Source organism: Barbus barbus (assembly GCF_936440315.1).
Source record: "Barbus barbus genome assembly, chromosome: 23".
NCBI classification, from domain to species: Eukaryota; Metazoa; Chordata; class Actinopteri; order Cypriniformes; family Cyprinidae; genus Barbus; species Barbus barbus.
The window spans coordinates 18,341,088-18,364,294 of NC_136751.1; the positions used below are offsets into that span (position 1 = coordinate 18,341,088).

A 23,207-nucleotide genomic window follows, 5' to 3' on the forward strand; every position below is an offset into this window, starting at 1 on the left:
TAAAAAAATAGTCAAAGAAAGACATTTATCAAAACAAAACAAAAAAAATGAGGGTTGTGTAGTTAAAACGATAAAGAGACAGTGGAAAACGGGGAGAACGAAACATACGACAGCAAAGAAAAACAAAAACAACACAAAAAAGGTCCCAACTTTGTTCTAAAACCATAAAGGCTGGGTTTCTATAAGAAATCAGTTCTGTTGGCAGCTCTTTGAAAGACAAACTAAAAACATTTCATATATATATATATAATATATTTATATATTTGTATATGCCTATTTTAAAATTATCATTATCATTATTTACCAACTTGCATTTTCAATAATAATCATTTCCAAAGAAGTGGCTCGAGAGGGAAGGGGCGGGCCTCAGTACAAGCCGCAGCCTCGCAGGTTGTTGGCGATGATGATGTCGGTCACGGCATCGAACACCACCTGGATGTTTCCTGTATCCGTGGCACAGGTCAAGTGACAGTAGATCTCCTTGTTAGGCGAGCGGTTCTTGCTTTCAAATTGTGCTTGGATGTAAGCAGCTGCATCGTCGTAGGTGTTTGGACCTACCGAGGGAGACAGAGATCAAATGAGTATGTGAGATCTGATATTATACCAAAAATAAAAATGACATAAGTGGCACTCTGATCTTCAAATCGGCTCTGAGCTTGTCACTCAAAACGCTCATTAAAATGACCTCGGTGACTTCTGACATTCACAAATGTCTCTTCTCTTCCGTTCTCTAATAGCCATGCATTCTTTAACGTGGCTCCTTGTGAAGCAAAAGTCCCATTGAGAAGCTGCCGTATCTTACGTATGAGACCATTTAGACCAAAATTATTTGAACACTTTTGAATATTTCAAGTCACAAGATCTAATATTAGGTCATTATTTTCTCAGGTGTCCTAAGTAACCACAGATGGACTTTATCATATTTTGAACATAAACAATATTGAACAATATATCAAGATGCTGAGATATTGCATATTGCATTTATCAATTTACTGTGTATTCATACTCAAATACTGTGTATTCTTTTAATTAATTAATTATTAATATGATTTTAAAATTAACATTCTGTAAATTATTCAGCTTTTTAAAAATAAATAACCTTTAATATTTGTGTATATAATGCAAAATGTAAATGCTTTTTGGAGCCACTGTATGTGGAAAGCAACACTGAGGGTGCTGCTGAACAGGAACGGGTCTAACGGAGGCAGTGAATTGTATAGTGCCGTGAAGAGAGTTTGACAGACCTGCAGACATCCCTGTGCCCATCTTTTACCCATGACTGCACACGCAATATTCAGCTACTGCTCCATCCTTTACCTCCCATGTTACAGTGCCTTCAAAATGTAGTCTAGAGTTCATACTGTGAATCCAAACTAATGGGTTTTTGACATCACTAACCCTGACCTGACCAATCTCAAACATCCTTCTGGTGTAACGAGAGTTAAAATCTGTACATTTTCATAAGCTTCATAACAACAGGAATCCTTCTTACTTGTGTATTCAGGGAAACAGATACTCAGGGGAGATTTCTTGATCTTTTCAGCGAATAGGTCTTTCTTGTTGAGGAAGAGAATGATGGAAGTGTCAATGAAGAATTTGTTGTTACAGATGGAATCGAACAGCATAAGAGACTCGTGCATGCGATTCTGCAAGAGGAGAAGAAACCAGAATGGAGGATAGACAGAAAAAGAGGCGAACAGAAAAAAACAGAACCGTTTAGTGGAGAAATACATACAGCAACAGTCAAGATAACTGAAGCCCACAAAAAGCAAAGAAAGAAATTATTGTTTCAACCTACATAAGAAATGTGATTTCAAACTAACAGTTTGGTGAAATGATTAATATCTGCTCACTCCAATAGTGATGATTCACCACAAAGATTGTAATTATGCAGAGAAAATAATATAAACAGCACTCACGCTCGGTGTTTACTTGCAGAAGATGCAGGACTCAAAAATCAGCGCCACACACCGGATTTCACGAGTACTTTATTAATTCATGTCATATAAATAGACATCCATTGTTCAATAAATAAATCACAGCAGTGAGACACAAACAATAATTACAGCAGTTTGACAAAAACAAACAAAAAGTGATGGATGGTGAGACTACAGTAATATGTGTGATGGGTCCTGCTGTATTTAATCAGAATCAAATATGAATTAAACACTACAATGAAACTCAATTTCAAATTTAAGTACCATTTCAAGTAAACTATGCTACATTAGCAATATGTACCGCTTGAACTTATCACATCAGTCAATCTGATGAAAGGAGTCTGGATACATCACCAACAGTTATTTGTACTGCGGCTACAAGCCAGGGAACAAATTGGCCTTTGTCCCTCAGCAACGGACAGACTCTATTACCCTTGAGTTTCTTTACATGGGCCACTGACCTAATTACACGTGTCTGAACTGACAATTGATGTGCATTTGCCAGCCGTCTCGTTACTCGTCATTCTTTAAAATCATAATCCAAATTTTATGGCCCATCAAACTGGGATTAAGGTCAAAGGAGTTTACTAAAAATGATACTGCTCTCCCTTTACACTCTTTGTTTGGCTTCTAGAATGAAAGTCACTATGCTACAAAATTAAGGTTTGATATACTTACAGTAGGAAATTTACAAAATATCTTCATGGAAAATGATCTTTATATAATATCCATGATTTTTGGCATAAAAGAAAAATCAATAATTTTGACCCATACAATGTATTTTTGGCTATTGCTACAAATATACCCGTGCTACTTATGACTGGTTTTGTGGTCCAGGGTCACATATTATGAAACTTGAACCTCTCAAAGACAGTCTAAGCAAAAGGTTAAGGGAGTCTCATTAAAATAAATATTTTAAAAAATATATAGGACTCCACAGGGTCTTTCAGATAATTTAGTCATGCTGTGCTTCTGCTGCCAAATTACAATTTGTGTTGCACAAGATTAAAAATACCTTTCATCAGACATTAAAAAACGAAGGCCAAAAATCATTTAAAACTCAACCTCCCTGAAAGTCACTGTATAATTCACACACATTGACTAGAGGGATCCTATGGAGAGATGAATATTAAGAAGCCCTGTGTACACATATAGCAGCAAACATCCAAACCATATATGGCACTGTGAATTATTGTCAATATTGTCAGATCTGTATTTTCACATACACAGAGACTCAAAGCAGGCCAAGGTCTGAGTTCAATGCAATGCATGTGTCTGCCTATTCCAGAGAAACCAAAGTGTCTTTTCAGCTCTGGTCCATTCAGTACCTGTAACATTCAGTCTCACCCATAGATATGACTAGCACTACTGCACACTGTGACCAGCAATCAAGCAGGATAGTGTAAAATAGACTGAACTACAAACAAAACAGCAGACAATGCGTGGTGAGATAGCTGTGCGATTCTACTACTTTAGTCATACTAATATGAAGCATGTTACTCCAGTTGTTGCATGTGTGCATGTGATTCTTATGTGTATGTGTGTGTATACCGTTTAAAAGTTTGGGGTCAGTATCTTTTTTTTAAAGGAATTAATATTTCTATTCAGCAATGATGCATTAAATTGATCAGTAAAGACTATTACATTGTTACAAAAATTCTGTTTCAAATAACTGCTGTTATTAACTTTCTATTCATCATACAATATGAGTCATAGTTTCCATAAGAATATTAAGCTGCACAACTGTTTTGCACATTGACAATAGTAATAAAACAATATTTCTTAAGCACCACATCAGCATATTAGAATTATTTCTGAAGGATCATGTGACACTGAAGACTGGAGTACTGAACGCTGTAGCATTTCCATCACAGGAATATAATACATTTTAAATATATTAAAATGGAAATGCTAAATAGATGTAAATATGAACATTAATGTCTTTTCTGATCAAATAAACGATGCAGCTGTTAAAAAAAAAAGACTGACCCCAAACTTTAATGAACAGTATAGAAGCATCTGATGTGATCTAGTTATTGCACAAATGCACAAATCTAGTTATTTTCTCTTTCTTTCGTCTCGGCTATGTCTGTGCTCAAAATGCAAAAAGCTAAAAAATAAGTCCTGGATGTCTGGTTTAAAAGGTCTAAAATCCAATTTTGAAGAGTAACACGTCCTGTTGTTTTTTAGGATGCTAAGAGGCTAACATTTTTGTGGTTTGGCTCAGGGCATCGGACATTTGCACTCTCTTCTAAATGCCAAGTAAATGTCAAGCCCTAGTGTTTCATCAACACTCTGAGATTGCTTCCAACTCAGAACACATGTAATATGAGCCAGCTTGTGAATATTCACTAAAATTCATATCCCATAATGCATTCATTTGAAAATAATACATGTGCATAGAACATCATTATAGTACCACTTACATAGTCATCGAAATTTTAAATATTGCCACATAACCTCATTGAATCTGGAATGATTTATCTGCATACTGTGTTATAAAGACAAGAGAATGATTCAGACTCGACAAGCTCAGCTACAGTAGGAAAAAGTAGGAAGTAGTGGAAGTTTGGCACCAATTTTTACTTTAAAATATCTCCTGACCTCTCTCTAACACAGCAGGAAGGTGTCAGGAAGGACATTCAAAGCACATTCCTTTATTTGTAACATTGTACCAAAATCAATAGTTGAGTTCAGACCTTCGGTTTAAATTTAGCACATAAATTAAAGAACAGCTCTGGGAGAACTATCACCAGATTTGAGTTAGTTCTCACCTTATAAAAAGTCATTAAATGACCTGACGGGCACACATGTGGAGACATTTATAAGTATAAAACAAAGACAAAATGTCATATCTGACAACAGTTGCCACTGTATTCTGGGGTTGTGTAAGAGCTGGGCATCACTGTGGGTCAGTAAAGGCCACAGAAGCGCAGGTTGTTAGCGATGATGACATCGGTGACAGCGTCGAAGACAAACTGAATGTTGTTTGTGTCTGTAGCACAGGTGGTGTGCGAGTAGACCTCCTTGTCGACTGACTTGTTCTTACTCTCGTACTGGGACTGAATGTAGCCCACCGATTCCATGAACGTGTCTGAACCTGCAGCACAGGATGAGTAAATTAGAAGAAGTAAATAAAAGAAAAGAGAAAGGGAGGCAAAAAAAGGGAGGCCTTTTTTTAATAAAAGAACATTTGGAATGGGGAGCAATGGTGGTAAATGTAAATTGAAAACTGAACACTAAACTGAAAAACAAAAACAAAATTAAATTTTTTACAGAGTAATTAAATAATTTAATACTAACAGAGATAAATATATATATATATATATATATATATATATATCAGTGTTGATTCAAAGGCAGCAGAAGAAAAGTACTAAGCAAAAGCGTTTATTTTTCAAAAATTTCCCTCGGGCAGCGAAAATTTCTTCAGGCAATTTTTCCCTGACTACAGTTACTCAGCACATTCTCAGGAAAGATCTTGCTGTCTCTCAGACTTATTTGTGATTGTTTGTTTGTACAGCCTGTCTTCCATCTATCATTCAGTATAATGGGTGAGGAAATGTTTAAGAGCAGCTATGTAGGAAGATGAAAAGCTTGGAGCTAAAAAAATTAATTTTTTAAAAATAAAAATCCAGATTAGGGGTGTGAATCCATCCACAAGGAATAAAATAACAGAATGGTTCTTGTCCTGAAGATTTATTGTGCTAATTGGCTTCTGGAGAGAGTGTTATTTTACAATCCTCTCCTCATCAATTATTTTCTCTTTCTTCCTTTGCAAGCATTTCTTAACACCAGGATAATGAGTTTACCTGTGTACTCTGGGAAGCAGATACTTAAGGGAGATTTCTTAATTTTCTCCTCAAATATGTCCTTCTTGTTGAGAAAGAGAATGATGGAGGTGTTTGTGAACCATTTGTTGTTGCAGATGCTGTCAAACAGCTTCAAGGACTCGTGCATACGGTTCTGCAGGAAGAAAAATAAGACATCAGCATCATTTACAGGCATGCATCCACAAATACAGACACATACACATTTACTCAGCTATAAATGGGGACATATTTATTGTTTTTTTTATATTATCTTACACATGCATAATCCAACCTTTAAAATTAATATTTTAGCATTTTTAAAATAAAAAACAAACAATAAAATCATATATTTAGATTGCATGTACAGATTTAGCTCAAAATTATCCCCAAATTATAGCTACGTAAACCCACATACACACACACTCGCTCTCAGGAGCTCTTATCCACACTCACACACACATTCAGGTGCAATCACACTTTGAGTGCAAAATTAGAATATGAAGTGAGACATGAACAGAAAAAAAGAAAGGAAATTAACAAAGAGCCAAGAAGCCAGAAAAGGAAAACTAAACATATTCTGCTAGAAATTAATTACTTCTCTCATCATGATGGTATACAATGAATCTCATGTTAATAATAGTGGGAAAATGATAAAGATATACACTGTCCTTATTTTCATATGCAATTAATAAATGATTATTCTTCTCATTATTTGTTTGCCATCTGAAGGGTAATGAATTCAGAGTTGGAAGCAGTGACTCTCTCTTTGATGTGTCTGATCATTTTAGGAGGAAACGGGAAAGAACGAGGTCAGTCGATCACTTTAGCCAGCAACAACCAATTAAAAATTTTGGAAAGAACCAGCAATGCATCTTGAATATCTGATATAATTTAGGGACTGAAACTAGCATATATCAGAAAAGGCAAACATTTAAAAGGGTAATTCACCAAAAAATGGAAATTCTGTATGACATTCTTTCATCTGTGAAAGACAAAACAAGATTTTCGTCCATAAAGTTAAAGTCAATGGGGTCCAAAACAACATCTGACCCCACTGACTTTCATTGTATGGATGCCTTGAAAAAACTGGTGTAGGATATATATTTTTTTTTTTACAATTTTCACATTAAAACTGCTAGTAAATTTTTAAGTAGAAAGACTGAAATAGTATATTCCTGTAAAACATACTAATTTAAAGCACAACATAAAGCCTACTGCTTCCAGCTCTTTTTAGTATGTGCTTCAACTGAGGTTGGTAATGATAATTTCATACCTGTAGAAGGGTCGCCTGTAGAGCTGGACTGGATTGTTTAGCGATTGGTTAGAGAAGAAAGCCGATGGCGAGAGATGACAGGAGAGCAGCTGAGATGTTTTGAAGGAGAGACGCAAATGCAGAGGTGGCCGCTGGAGGCCACGGGAGCAGCCGAGCAGAACCGGACATGCACCAGAACCCAGCACTTCACCATTTCACTCACATTTCCCACCCCCATATACCACTGCTGTTGGTACTCACACGTACAAACACACACACACTAAAATGCTAAACAATAGTGGAGCAATGCAGAATCGGTCCATGCATTGTCACAAATGAAGAAAAGAACAGCTCTAAACAAAAGTCTCACACAGGTTAAACCTGAAGGAACGCACAGTGTTTGAAGAAAATAAATGTGTGTCTGTGTTGAAACGGAGGAGGAAAGGCCACAGGGTGCACAGGAGAGAAGGTCGGGACAGAATGTCAGGCGGCAAATGCGTAAACACTGATAGAGCGCTGAATGGATGAGCACTGACAGGAGACACGTACGGACGGTGTGTATTCACAGGATTTGTATGTGTGTTTATCACTGTCCGTTTGTTTCGCCAGGACTTTCTTACAGAATAATAGAATCTGTCTTGGTTTTTATCGCGTCCATAGATCAGGTGAATATGGGCACCTGAGAGTTGCTGTATTTATGGGGAGCCACTTTTCTAGCCATAAAAGCCCTCCTATGTCCCAAACGTCACCGTAAATCCCTCTGATGTTGTAAAAATTCTCTTATCAGAATTTGTCAAGAGAGTGTGTCTGGGCAGATCTGAGGGCTGTCACACACAGACGTCCAAGCATGACTCATCACACCTGCCATGATTCAATTGGCACGGTCCCAGAATCGATCAATAGCGTGGGGACATTAATAATTCTTTGTTTTTTTCTTTTAAAGGACACTGTAAAAGGGTTCACAGAACTTAAAAAGACGTTTGAATGGCTCCGTGTTGAACTTAATGCCAAATTCTGTCCTAAAACTCTAGTTGGTTGAGGCAGATGGGCCCTTAACTCAAACTGATGATATCCATAGCGTTAAACTACTTGGCACAAGCTGATTGGCTCATGCTGCGTACGCAGGCAATGAGCTTGCTGCTTTATATTGAAATGGATAGTTAGCATTCACTAGAGCCTTTTGCAGCACGCTTTCAGAAACCATTCACCTTCCCCAGCTCCACCTGTACAGATCTGTTACAGGTTATTATATCTATGCTATTTGCATATAGAATGTTTAAGTACAGTTTATTAAGAACATCACAAGACAAGAAGTTAATAAACATGTTGCAAAAATAAAAAACTGGAAAATTTCCAGACACATGCAACCATATTATTCATTAATAATGCCCCAGTGGGAACCCTAGCACTCTGAGAAAGCATTATGCGCGTGGCTAGTTAGCAGAGGATAAGCATTTGCAACACAGACATGACAGCTACAATACTCAAAGCTATGCAATTATTAGAATTATCCAAATAATTGTTTTGTTTTTAATGAAATTTTGCTTAAATTTGATGGTACAGTGTTTGGGGCATCAAAACATGACCTATGATTCAAACCCAGGCCACCCACAGTTTAGAGCATGTTTTCTAGCAGCTCATCTTCAATAGGCTTACAAAACTGAATGCCAATAATAATGAAATATATACAAATGCTAATAATGGTATTATTATTTTTTTCACTATTTACTATTTTTAAGAATTTTTCAGTATGCACAAGATGACACATACGGCATAAGCATTACCTAATGTGCCGATTAGTGTGGGAGTTCACAATGGAGGCCTATTTTATCAACACCGCTGACCTTTTAAAAAAAAACGGCTAAACAAAAAAGTTCTGTGTCCCTGTTTTAATTATAAGGCGGTGAATAATCACTCATTCTGTTCACTTGAATGTCAACATAATTGGAATTAGTGTTCAACAGTGGATGAAGCTCATGTAGCCTGTATTATGTAGTTACAGCACTGCTGTCCATCAAGATTTGATGTCTTTAAGATAGTCTTATCCGAGGCAGCTCTTTTACAGCATGAGAAAATATGTTAAAATATCCATAAATCCTTTTTGTTAGTGTGTTAAGTTTGCACACTTGAGTGTATATGAAACACAGATGCTGAGTGTGAGCATTCAATTGAGTCTGTGTGTGTCAGAGCATAAGCCCAGATGTGCGTGTTTGTCTCTGTGTGTGAGTGTGTATTTAGTGCTCACCGTGGTCTCGTCTTCATGGAGCACTTGGTCGTATCCACTCAGAGCCACACAGAAGATAATGGCGGTCACGTCCTCAAAGCAGTGGATCCATTTCTTCCTCTCCGACCTCTGACCTCCCACATCAAACAGCCTGAGTGGACACAACTCAGCATGAGCTCAAAACACAATAATGCACTGCATCATACAAGCAATAGGAATGTAACGATTAAACACGAGCCAGGAATTGACAGTCTTTAGAAAAGTTTAACGTTGTATTTTCTTTTCACCTCGCCTCTGCTTTGTTTACAGCGGTAACCCAGGAAACACTATATCATTTCTGTTCATAAGCACCACCTGCTGACAGAGAGTGAATTTGCGTCTCATTCAGCTCGTCTGCTGTTTCGCTCAGATATGTTTCATGTATAGTTTCACAAAACTAAAGTCAGACCATTCTGTTTTTGCTTCAGATTTCGCAATTATAGAGTCTAATTTAGATTAAAAACTGCTCATGCTTGCATATACGTGGCATCTTTGTTTGGATCATGATTAAAATGCAGTGGTTGCCTCTAATTTTAAATGAAAAGAGCACAGACAAAGCCTTAGTTTGTTTGTATGAAGAGATTTCTTTTATTTGTGTAACTTCTTTATTTGATTTGAGGTTTGTTTTAAAATTTCAATTTAGTTTTGTTATATTTCCATTTCACAAAGAAATGTGCAGCATAGCCTAATAAAAGGACACCTTTTCATTTACTGTATAATTTGTCTTCAATCTCATTTTGTCAAAAGAATTGATAAAATCGAATTGTGAAATCAAAATCATGAGTTGACTGAATCATTACATCCCTAACAAGCAACATACTGTACATTACCGTTCAAACATTTGAGGTCAGTACATTTATTTTTAAGAAATTAATACTTTCATTCAGTAAGGACACATTCAATTAATCAAAAACAAAACATTAAAGACATTTCTAATGTTAAAGATTTCAAATAAATGCTGTTCATTTGAATTTTCTAGTCATCAAAGAATCCTGAAAAAACTATCACAGTTTCCACAAAAAGGGATCATGTGACACTGAAGATTGAAGTAATGGCTGCTAAAAATTTATCTTTGCCATCACAGGAATAAATTACATTTTAAAAATGTTAACAGAGAAAACACTGTAATAATATTTCACACGGTTGTTTTTTTGATCAAATAAATGCAGCCTTTGTGTCGATTATGATTATACTTGTTGAGACTGTTATATGACCATGTTTTAATAAGCCCTAAACCTTAAATCTGTAATAATTTTCTCTTAATATCATTAGCTGATGTGTCATTCAGATACTAGTATCTGCTTCAGATTGAACACATAATTCAGCTGTCCACTAAGGTTCTGCCCTTTTCTACGAAAAGGCTAGCTTCTGCTGTAACAGTATGGTGTGTTTCTAAATCTGTCTTCAGAATAATGGTGGCAGATCTGTCTGTCTACTCCCATCAACACTTTTATTTTAGTCTTCTGTTTTCATGTGCTATCAGCTGAGAGAGTGTAAAAAACCCTGTGAATGAGGAGATGAAGTGAGATGATGCTGGTGTTTGGAGATATATAGCTGCATTAATTAACTACAACCACTCCAGTTGTAACGCGAGTTAAAAACACTTTTTGCTACATATATTAGATCAGACTTTTTTCATCTGAAACATGGCCCAATTATGAATCATGAATGAGTGAAAATGTTAAAAACGTTAGTACTACTACAGCCAGGGCAAGGCTCTGAATTACACGCCGTACATTCTGATGCATAAATTACACGCCAATCAGTCTCACCTGAAGTGCAGGTTCTTGAAGGTGAAGTGGGTTTCTACAATCCCGGTGGTCTTCACTCGAGTTCGCAGAATGTCCTGCTCTGTGGGCTGGTAGTCTGCAGCACCGATCCGATCTAAACTGTCTAAGTAACTGAAGGAAGAAAGAAGTAATGTCAGTTAGGACCCACAGTTTTTAACAGAAACTGCCATTCACATGAAGTAGAAAAAAGATACTAGTAGATTTTCAACCAAGGAAATCCAGAGTGTGTTGTTTTTATTTATTAATGCATAAAAATATCAAATCAATCTCTTAAAAGAGTGCCTGTGAATACACCAAACAATTATTTTTTTTAGCATTTCAGCACAAAATCCTGTATTTTATTCACTAACCAGCCACAAAATAGTTAAATAGTGCACTCGAATAGTGTTATCCTATATTTAAATACAGTAACTTCCATTATCTTCCATTATTTTTTTTCAGCAAAAAATAAATAAAAAATCTTTTCAATATATACATTAGACTTATAGCTTGCACTAAACCTAAGAAAGAAATTAAAATTGTTTTATTCCTCAAGCATGCATTAAATTGATCAAAAGTGTCAGTAAAGGCATTTACAGTATAATGTTACAAATACAGGCTGTTTTCTTTAACTTATCACTACAAAATGTCTCCACAAAAATGATGTCTGAAGGATCATGTGACACTGAAGCACAAGTGACAAACGTATTAAAAATAAATTCTTAGTGATCTCCCCTGTCATCTTTTGTTGACAGTTTCTCATTTATGCTCTGACAGAAAAATGACTGCTTTTCATTTAATAGATTCAACAAATCAGATGAGAGTCCATCTCACTAAAGTCACAATCTTAGACACAGGAGGTCAATCAGACTATAGGACATAAAGTGTAAGTCAGAATAAAACATGAAACATCCATCTTGTGCCACTCACAGCTGACACACACATGCACACACTATCCTCTTCAAAACGCAACAGTGATGCAAGCAGACAGGGAGGATCGAGCCTGCTCTTCAACAATGTGTGATGCATATTCTCCAAGGCTGTGGATGTAATTTATCTTCCAGATGAAAGAAACAGTGAAATATGTGTGCTTCCAAATTGGATACCAGTTGAATTGAAGGTTGAGCGCCGCAAGACGCCGAAACATCCATCAAAGCCTTTGGCTGGTAATACTGGTAGACCATAGACACTAATGGATGATTACATCAAAATGCAATTCCAAAAATATTTGGACACATTTAGAGGGGAATTACTGCTAGAAACGTATTTGGTTCTTAAACAACTAACATTCCAGATCAGTTCGATTTTTCATTTTGTATCCTGTGTAATTATATCTTGTATGCTTACGAGTACATGCTGCTCTTTCCCTTTATTTTTTGCTTCTCTCTCTTTCTTCTATCCCTTATTTCCAGTCCATCTGTGGCAAAGTGATGCTGCAGTTGAAGGTTTCCTTGGATGTTGCAGAATTCTTCAGGGAAATGTGAACATTCCACTGTCACTACCGTCTTCAGTGCTCAACTACACCAAAGTCCCTTTAAGGCAAGTCAGTTCACCTTGCCACCATCTCGGAAATTCTTTGTACAGTAACGTTTGGGGTTAGTAAGACTTTTTTAATCTAATATTTGATTAATGAAAGTATTAATGACATAAATACTTTTATTTAGCAAAGGTACAATGAATTATTTGAATTAAATTGATAATAACATTGAACGTTATTTGAGCACTAAATATTATTAACACAGCATATTAGAAAGATTTCTGAAGCATCATGTGACACTGAAGACTTTTAAATTGTTAAACTACTGTTACCGTTTTAATGTTTTACAAACAAATGCAGCATTTGTGAGCAGAAGAGACTTCGCTTAAAAACATTAAAAAAAATGTACAAATCCCAAACTGTTGAACGATAGAGTAGTATCTGCTAAAATCTACTTGAATGGGTTAATATATAAGTCTGCAAAGCTGTTTGTCAAGATTATGAGACAATATTATATTCAAATCTGACAATGGCACCATATATTTAGCTTCTCCACCTCATCTTAAAAATCCCTGCACTCTTCAGGTTGGTCTAGCTAATGTGTGAAATCCTGAGTAAACAAACAAGTGAAAAACATATGAAAATGGCAAATGACACTGAAATGCGGGACGCCCTACAGCCGCCATATTGAGCGTTACATTTCATTTTTTCCATTCATTTTTCAGTGCCTCATTCGTCTCCTCCCCCTTACACTGTCCCTGGCTACACATACGTCCTTCTGACCTCATAACATCCTCTCCAGCAAATAATTCCACATTCAACAACATGCAGCCTAACTAAACACCAATTTCAAAATGATTCAGTTAAATATCAGATAATAATGTGAAATGTCCTGTGCCAAGTATCCACAGATGTAGTGACACGGAGTCAGATTCAGCGGCTGATACAGACACAGGCTGCAACTGATATGAGGCCCAAAATGGGGGGAAGAGAGTAGAAAGAGACTGAAAAATAAAAATAAAAGACAGGAAGTGAGGGTAAGGACTGATATGAGAGGTCCAAAAATCTCAGACCAATGGGAAGCTCTGGGGGAAAAGGATCTATTTTAAACATGGAAACAGACTGAAAGTTTTAGCATTTTGAAAATATTAAAACATAAATTATATGATGTAAACCGAAGATGCACAAACTAGGACATTAATATATATAATGCCTAAATTGATTCAGATGTCCCACTGTGTATTCTCAGTCCTATATAGAAAGAATATACCAACAATAAAGCATATTCATATGTATAGTGCATATTTCTCTTCCTGTGGTTCACCACACTGACACTAGGGGTTGCTGTTGCTGTGACTTGCTAAGTTGAATTAATGTTTAATAGTGGTGCTTTTGGTTTGCAGGATTGCTTAGTGGCACTTAACTCAAGTATGAACTGCTCTCATAGGACACAGTCTCAAATGGGACATCACTTGAACAGCACTAATAAGGATAACTATCCACTGACATTATTTTTTAATCTCTTTTCTTTGATAGTGTTAGTGCTACCTCACTCTCTCTGGGGCACCATCCTTTGTGACCTGTATCTGTTGGCTGTGAAAGCATTTCTCTCAGCATATTTTGTCTATTAATAAATATCAGATTTAGAGCAGCTATGTTAACAGAGGATTTCCATAAGCCTTTTTTTTAGAAAGCAACTGTCCGCGCTGGCCTGATAAAACCACTATAAGCGCTGGTAATCTTTCACTACATTTGACTAAAGGCAAATTTCACTGGAGTCATGGTCTGGAACATTGATAATAATAAGAACCATTATTAATATTTGAGCAGCACAAATACTAATAATAACAATAATTATATACTGTATGCATACTGTATTTCAGTTTCAGACTATTTTTGTTTAAAAGTGACTGTCAAGACATTTATAATATTACAAATGATTTCTATTCATCAAAGAATGTATCGTGGTTTCCACAACAATATTAAGCTGCCAAAGTTTTAAACACTGATAATAATATGAACCATGATTAATATTTGAGCAGCTCAAATAATAATTCAGAATTATGAAGCACCAAACATTTCTGAAAGATGAAGTGACACTAAAGACTGAGGTAATGGCTGCTGAAAAATAAACTTTGATATTAGAGGAATAAAATAAATGACATTTTAAAATATATGAAAATAGAAAACTTGAGTTTGTAACTATAATATAATTTTAAAAAAAAATTTTTTTACAGTATTTTTGATCAAATAAATGCAGCTTTGGTGGGCATAAGAGACTTATTTTCACATTTTTTTATTAATTAATTTTTTTATATAAAAAATCCTAATTATTCCAAAAAGTATTTACACACACATTTATATTTTTCTGTGTGTATCACAAAATAATATCATAATCCGTTTCAAATCTATGCCTGTTTAGTTGGCCGTAGGTGCAGAGAATATACACATTAAGGAAGAATCGTGTGCAAGTCTGCATGTGTGCAAGCACATTTTGATATTCGCAGCAGTGTTAATGTTTTTTTTATCTCCTATGCACTCAATGCCCTGATGGTGTTCTGAGGAGTAGCTGTATGTACTATTGTAAATCTTTTATAAATATGGCAACACGCTACGTGGACTTCACTCCGTCGTTTTAGGCCTAATGGACATGCGGGCGGGGTTGTGCTGTAGGGTTTCTTCACTTCTCTCTCTCCTTTTAGTAAGGGAAACTCGCATCTCTCTACCACTCAGGCTGCTTGCCAGCTCTGCCCTTCCCCCTGCTCCCTCTCTCTCTCATACACCATCTTTCTTTCTTTCTCCCTCCACCCTCCCTCTGTTTCCTGCTGCTGCTTGAGTGCTCTGCCTGGCAACACCTCTCAGCGGCCTGCCTGCTGTCTGCTGCTCCCCATCATGGAGAGAGAGACAGAAAGATGTGCAGGAAAAAGAACTACAGGGCATTGGAGCCATTGTTACCACATTTATTGTGGTAACAAAAAGGTCTGAAATTCTGGGTGCAGCAGGAACGCTACGATGAGCTTGATTCTTAAAGAAATTGTAGTACAGCAATATAATTAATATGGAAAGTCGAAGAAATAAAGGAGACTTTACCTCTGGAATTAGCATACAGTTGCTTAAAGGGATAGTTCACTCAAAATTGAAAATTGTGAGTAGTTTCAAATCTATATGGTTTTCTTTCCTCTGTGGAACACAAAACACACACACACACACATCCAAACACACAGACATTTTTCAAAATCGTATCCTTTGTCTACAACTCAAAAGTGTGAATTATCCCTTTAGGTATTTTTAATTGTCTAATAAACTCCAGTATAGTTTAATTGTAAAACTATTATACTTTAAATACACACAAGATTTGGTAGCCACAGATATCTACAATGGGGAAAAGAAACTTTATCAGCAGCTCTCGTTGTTGAGAAACTTTCTTGACAATGACAAATATCCTTGCGAGGATACAAGTTATTTCGATTGTGACAGAAAAATCAGTAAAGATACAACATCAAAAAATTAGAATAAGTGAAACTTCCTACATCTTCTGAAGGCATAGCCATTGAAGGTTCATCTGAAAGATGAAACATTTATCACAGAATGTCATTATACTGTCAAAGACTTCAATAAGAACAGAGTTTTCCTATTTTTGCTCTGGAAACATCAAGAAAGAACTGAACTGAAAGCAAGATAGCAAGTTTCAGTTCAGGGCATCAGAAGGCATCAGAATTCTGACGCATTTCTTATAACCAGAAGTGGAACATGCTTCTTGTTAATACTATTAATAAACAAAATAAAAAATATTGAAGAAATTAAATGAAGCAGACCTACAATTGAAAAGAGGAAGACAAAAAGAAAAAGGAAACTGATCAGGAACAAAGCTGAGAGGACAAGAGGAACATGACTGGAGAGGTGGGGAATGATTTCAGTGTGGAAGAGGAGGAGCTTTTAAAAGGTTGGACAAGAGTGGATAAACTCCTCTATGGCACCATAAAGTGGGCAGTATCAGAGTTACATAGTAGAGAGTGGTGAGTGTGAGAGAAGGAGAGAGGAAGGACAGAAATAGTGGAGGAAGTTCAGATAATGATGGAAGTTTTCCAGAGAACAAATGACTGAGGGCAAATCTAATCCTGTTTCAGCATCTCACTCTGGGAAAGACCATTGCACCTCTGTCTGAAATGTTCTGAAATGTCTCCTGATATTCAAGTTGCAGTGCAGTAGGGAGAAGACAGACAAGCCTACAGCCTAAAGACACGTGGAAGCCAGTATGTTGTACACTGTAAACCTCTGGTGTGGATAAACAGCCCAAAGGAAATGATCTCAAATCTCTCCTGAACTATTTTCTTTAGTTGGTGATTGACGTGAAAGAATGGCTTAGACATTCAAGTTGTACCTGTCAAGCTGGCCATGTCTTAAGTGTAAACACACACACACACACACACACACACACAAATAAAAGATAAGAAACTTAAACACAGGTGTACAGCAGTGTTTCTTGTGCACTGTGAAGCTCTGAGTTTAATGTGATGGGATAAAACGACTCAGCACTGCAAAATACACAAAGACTCTAAAAAAAAAAGACTTCTATATATTGAAACATACAAAAAAAAAAAACACACACAATGACCAATATTAAAATACATCATAGAATACTAATAAAATAAAATAATATTATTAAAACATAAAAATTTAAATAAATATAAAAATAATTAATTAGGAAACAATATGACTAACTGGGTTATATTGTGACTAATCTGAATAAAGACATTAAGCAGACTGTATGAACTAATGCAGGCCTTTTTCATGTAAATATGTGTGTTGAGCATTCACAGCACTCTGTAAATTAAAATCTTCCTGAAGAATTAAAGCTTTTTAAATATTAGCAAGGTTACTGAACATGGAAAAAAATACAACAACTAATGTGCTAATATAAAGACTATAAAATAGTAAATATCAGTCAGCCATACAGTGGAAAATATCCTTCAGCAATCTTTCACAAACAACATAAACATAAACCCTAAGATTAAATTGTCCTTGTACCATTTGATATTTCATACACCTGAATTTGATGACACACCTCTGGCAACTGTTTGTCTTACTTATCACTGAACAAAAGGCAGAACATTTATGCAAAACTTGGTGATGTTTATATGCAAATAATGAAGTAGAAAAACGTCTCTCCCAGAGCCTTGTCTAGCAAACTCTTTTTTGGCACCCTAAACAGTCCTTCCCCTCCCCACATTTGCCTCATAGCAACATAATCTGTTATCAATATGTGAGCAAGTAATTTGTCTTTATCTAAACACCACTTCCCACAAGGACAGGCTTCCCAAACTATTACAGTAAACCACAACATCAGAAATATAATGCTGACGGAACTCTTACACACATACACACATCGTATAGCACACATACATAACTCGAGACCTTTCATCAGCGCATACTGTAATTGCATCCGTAAATTCACTTCAGTGTGACATTTTGCTGAGCTCAAATAATACTCTAAAAGTAACCTGTTCAAACAAGCATTGGAAATAAAGATTATACATATTATGCTGTAGACACTACCTAATGTGGCCACGTTCAATTTACAGTCCATAAAATATATGCTCCGTGGATAGTTCTCTAAAATGAACTGGACTGCAGTGTGATAGTCAACGATATAATAAAAGATTGGTATATTTAGGCAGAATGCTCTTAAAGCGTAAAAAAGCACTGATGGCTCTTCCCAGCAGAGGGCCGTACTCACTATTGGGCGGAGTCATTGAGCTGGTACTCGCGGGCACGGCTGAAGCACTCCTGGATGCCTGAGTCAGACCACAGGCGGATCATGGCGGACAACAGCTCTGGAGAGTAGGGCTCGGTATCCTCCATACGGCTCACAACATCGCAGACCATCTTAGCATCAGCCTGTTAAAAGCAAACACACATACAGAACATCCATCAGTGTGATGAGGAGACTTGCGAACAGAAGTCACAAACCTGTTGTACCAATTTTGAGATTTGCAATTAAAAGAATTACACTTAAATATGAACTCAAACTCTTTTTGCTCTTTCCTCTTCAGGGTCGTTGACAATGACAGTTCAACAAAACTAGAAGACATTCATTTTGCAGTTTCCAGTGACATGTGCAACAGCATCTGTTGGTTTTGTGACAAAATCAAGAGTTCGACTTTATGCAAATAAGCAGTGTGATTGTGGTTTTACTGTGTCAACAACTGACTCATCTGTGCCTTTTATATTCATTCCAAAGAATTTTATCAGAAACATATGAGACAAAATTGACTGCTTGGTTGCTTGAATGAAAATTATTTAAAATATTTTTGTCTTGTTTTCTAGTGAACATGCTTGTTTGCTCACAAAATGTAGGTATATACTTGAAACATTCATAAAAGTTTTTGCTCCTCAAAAAAGGATCTTGTTTTAAAGATGTTTTAGGTATTTTTACACACAGACAAATTAAACAAAGAAAAAAAAAAAGATTAAGAAAAATGAACCTCTAGGGCGCCAAGTTGAAAAAAATACTGCATTGAAAGGATGACTGAAAGATGCAAGTTCACATTGTACTGCTGGCACTAAATCTTTTATAAAGGCCTCTCTATAAGCTGGCTCTTGCTTTAAAAAAAATATCTTTGGACGGTTATCTTTGCATAACACCTTAGGGTTATACAAACTTGTGCAAGGACAGAATGAGAGAGCATTACGGAAGAAAAGAGATAACAGAATCTGCAACTGTTCTAGTACTATCAACTAAACTATCAACATTATTTTTTATTATTTTAATTATTAAATCTGCTGCTCCTCATTTATATACAGTGGCTCCATTTGAAAGAGAAAAACTTTTAAGGGCACACTCAAATATGTTGGATTTGTAATTGTGGCAATTCTCGTTTACACTGCAGGTCTTGATGCCCAATTCTGATTTGTTGCCTATATCCAATTCTTTTGGCTGTCCGTTTACACGTTCTTTCAATAGTGACCCATATTCAATTCATGTGTTTACACTTGCCATAGCATCTGAAACATCGCGTATACGTTGTTGTCATTTAGCGCCTCCACACGTGCTTCCTCCCGAGAATAATGAGACCTGTGCTGACAAAACGAGTCAAGCAAATTTGAATGGAGAATGTGAAAATAAAAATAACTCATTTTTCAAAGACCTTCATAATGACATGATTTTTTGAAATCGGACAAAAAAATTACTCCTACACCCGTTTTGAAGTCGATATAGTCAGCAAAGTTGATTATGAGAAAGATTCAAGTTTTCCTCCAGTTCTTTTCTTATTAATAATTAGGCTACTATATTAATAATCACAATATAGCTGTTTTTTATTTTACCTTTCGTATTATAAATAAGAACAGATGCAAAAAAAAAAAAAACCAGTAGAAACAAATAACCTGGAAAGAAACAAATAATGCATTACCTTCATCCTTTTACATCTAAACAAAAGCATTCATATAGCCTATGAAAAACAAATTATCAAATGTAAAAATCACTTCAGTGTGTTCATTACAAATATATTGATTATTAAAACTACAAAAGTGGTTAAATGAACTGCTACAAGTGATTCCCTCTTTTCTTTTATTGATGGATTAACATTAATGAGACAGACGGCCTACTGTAATGCACGAATCTTATAAAGCTACACATCAGATGTTTTTTCCCCATCAGTTCCCCAAGTGTTCACGTTAGACAGAACAGCTTATGTTTGCATGAATATTGAAATACTGTAATTCTGTGTATTTATTGGGATCACATGCTGTTGGAAGCACCGTTATGTGTGCTCTTCAGCACGAGAAGAGAGCGGAGAAAAGGTAATCCTCTCAGAAAATATTCAATTATAGACATTTTTAGATGTTTAATTAATATTTGGAGCATTTGAGATCGCTAAACGAGGGCTTAATTAAACAAATTTTTGTGAAAACCTCAAATTCGACTAAAATCTAAATCATTTTTTTGCCTGTAGCTCAAAATAGCCCATGCGCATTTACACTCATTTTGCCAGCACGGGTCACATATAACGCCATTAAACCGCGGAGAAGTACCAAATTGTCACAGTTTTAATGACGCACAGAACGCAATGAAAATCCGATCTGCCGGTTCACATGACAGTCACACTGGCACATATCTGATTTATATCCGATTTATTTCCACATATGAATGAGGCCTGAAACCGATCTCGAAATATCCAAATTCATGCGTCTCCATCTGTCATAAAACAGATCCAATCTGTGTCACATATGAGCAAAAAAAAATCGGAATTGGGTCACATTTGACTGACAAGTGTAAACAGGGCTTTAGTTCTAATGGTTACAGAAAGAAGAAAAAAATAAAATAAAATATATATATATATATATATATATATTATTTTAAAATATAGTAATTCAATATAAATATATTTACTATAAATATATAAATACATAGACAATATATATATATATATATACACACAACATCCTGTTTCACTCTTCCCTCCCTCTTACTTCCTCTGTCCTCTTCCTATGACATCACTCCCTTTAACAAACACGTTTTAAAAGCCTGACAGCAATAATGACTTCTGAAAAGAGCTTTTAGATCCTTTTAAAGAGATCACAATTGAGCTTACTACACGAAGGGGCTGGGTTCCGCCGTCCTGCAAATCCACAACAGAGATGCAATTACACAAGCCAAAAGAGGAGAGTGTGAGAAATGGACTGGATGAGTGGAGTGAAAAGAAAAGACCCATGTTAAATAGAGAGTGGAAGAGAAGATGGGGGTCAGTTCAAGAAGGCTGGTCTTGCACCCTCTCCATTATCTGCTGTGAGAAAGAGTAAAGTGTTCACATACTAAAAGGAGATGTGGGGGCCTGGGAATTAAAAAGAGAAAAAAACAAAGCATGGATGTCGCTAATTAATCCATAATTAATGCAAATGCTATTTTGTGAAGTTTTTCTACTGTGAAGATGCAGATATATTCCTCTCCACTGAGAAAAATGGATGCATCTTCCGTATGACTTGTCAATAGGGACAGATATTGCTGCCATCTCCATGGTGATACAGCGGGGGCAGCAGCAGGAGGCCTTATGATTGGCTGAGGGAGCCTCCCTTTCCTTCTCCCCCATTGAGTGTGACCTTTGAGAGCAAGTCCTCTGAACTCAGCATGACTGAACCTTCTGGAGCCCTTATAACTAACACACACACATCATACTGTTTTTAATCCTAATAATGATTCAGATTTTTTTTTTTTACAAATTAAAAATGAATTTAGTAACAATATTAGTGAAACAAAATGTACTATTAATGGCTATGTGTAGTTTAATAATCTACAAGCATATTGAACTGCAGGTTAAAGCTTCACAACACAACATGAACCAAAGGATTAACTCAACATTACCCCTTCCGGGGAATTATGGGACATCAAACTGGTATCCACAGACTCTTTGAGCCTTTATAATGCCTCAGTCGCAGAGCTGGAGATTTGCAATGGGAACATATTTGCCATGCATTTTTCTTTTGATTAAAAAAGCAGCAAGAATAAAACTGACAGATTCACCAGACACACACCTGTTTCCTTTCTCTCTCTGCATTTCTTGCAGGTGGGTCTGTCTCTAATGTCACAACACTGGTCACGCCTCTCATTCTTCATTTGCTCTTTCTACCTTTTTGTTGTTTTTTTGGCATGTGACACTGAAGGAGCATGTGATTCCTGAGTGATTGCCTATTGAATTTAGATCAGGCTCATAGAGACACATAATAGCTATTCATTATGGCCTTTGCACAGACTAAAGAGAATGGACCAATCTTCATCAGCATTCATTTATTAGAGGAAACAGCGTGAGGACAGAACTCAACACACTGTAGATTTGAATCGCAGATTAGTCAGTTACCCAGCGTGCCTTACAGACGTCCTGACACTGCACCTGGTATGAGAACAGCTATTGTAAGAGTGACGTAAGTAGCCACTGTGAACTCATAACGTATATACAACAGAACTGTCATTTGACAGTAAATGCTATATTCCTCAGAGTATCATTAGGTTTTTATATCACTCTTTTTGCTTGCTAAGGGCGTTGCTGGTTGACACAACATGATGGTGTCTGTGTCTAGAATTGTTACTGCAATATGCAGTAATACAGACTAGTACAGTATATATAGTCTGACTGGGCAACTACTTCACGATATGTTACACATCACAACACATGATTAATTATGTGACATCTTAGCTGAATCACAGCTGAGAGATACCCAACATATCCACAAGTGAATTTGTGGATCAGTTTTAATCTTTCTCATGCAGTTCATAGAAGCGGCTCTGATAATAATAATGCATAAACAAAAATAAATGAATGACTGAAAAAAATGGGCCTCATTTTATAATGTAATATTAAGAGAAAAACAATTATAAATGTAAACATAAAATGAACAAACAAATGCAAGAGCTTAAAATACTGTTTCAATATTCATATTCTCATATTTTATAGTATTTGTTTTGGATTTATTTCTGTCAATTACTTTCTCTGAGAAAACTCCCTGGACTCCTAATTTCTAATGTTAAGATTTGAGCTGTAACAAAAGTCCTTGAAACGCTATTAGCTGTACTTCCTTTAATAACTATTGCAGATGTTAATAGCCAGAGAAAGACAAGTACTGGGGAATCTACATGCAGGCAAAGTCCTTTCAGATAGCCGCACACACACATTTAGTACCATTATAGATGTGCTTTTATTAGA

The 23,207-nt window shown here is 36.1% G+C and overlaps 1 protein-coding gene across 2 annotated transcripts in view; it reads right to left on the minus strand.

Annotated features, from left to right (window-relative positions):
- Nucleotides 1–300: 300 nt before the first annotated feature.
- The window catches only part of LOC306842838 (guanine nucleotide-binding protein G(o) subunit alpha), a 90,107-nt gene continuing 67,200 nt past the window's right edge, over nucleotides 301–23,207 (minus strand). The window contains exons 4-8 of one of the 2 annotated variants that reach the window (XM_079373947.1): nucleotides 18,248–18,408; nucleotides 11,037–11,165; nucleotides 9,247–9,376; nucleotides 1,493–1,646; nucleotides 301–554 (exon numbers count right to left, since the gene is read on the minus strand). In XM_079373947.1, coding sequence (XP_079230073.1) covers nucleotides 367–554; nucleotides 1,493–1,646; nucleotides 9,247–9,376; nucleotides 11,037–11,165; nucleotides 18,248–18,408 — 762 coding nt within the window. In that variant the 3' untranslated portion in view covers nucleotides 301–366. Of the gene's footprint in view, nucleotides 555–1,492; nucleotides 1,647–1,970; nucleotides 5,038–5,749; nucleotides 5,904–9,246; nucleotides 9,377–11,036; nucleotides 11,166–18,247; nucleotides 18,409–23,207 lie in introns of those variants that run through there. The other variant, XM_079373948.1, reaches the window with a different exon arrangement.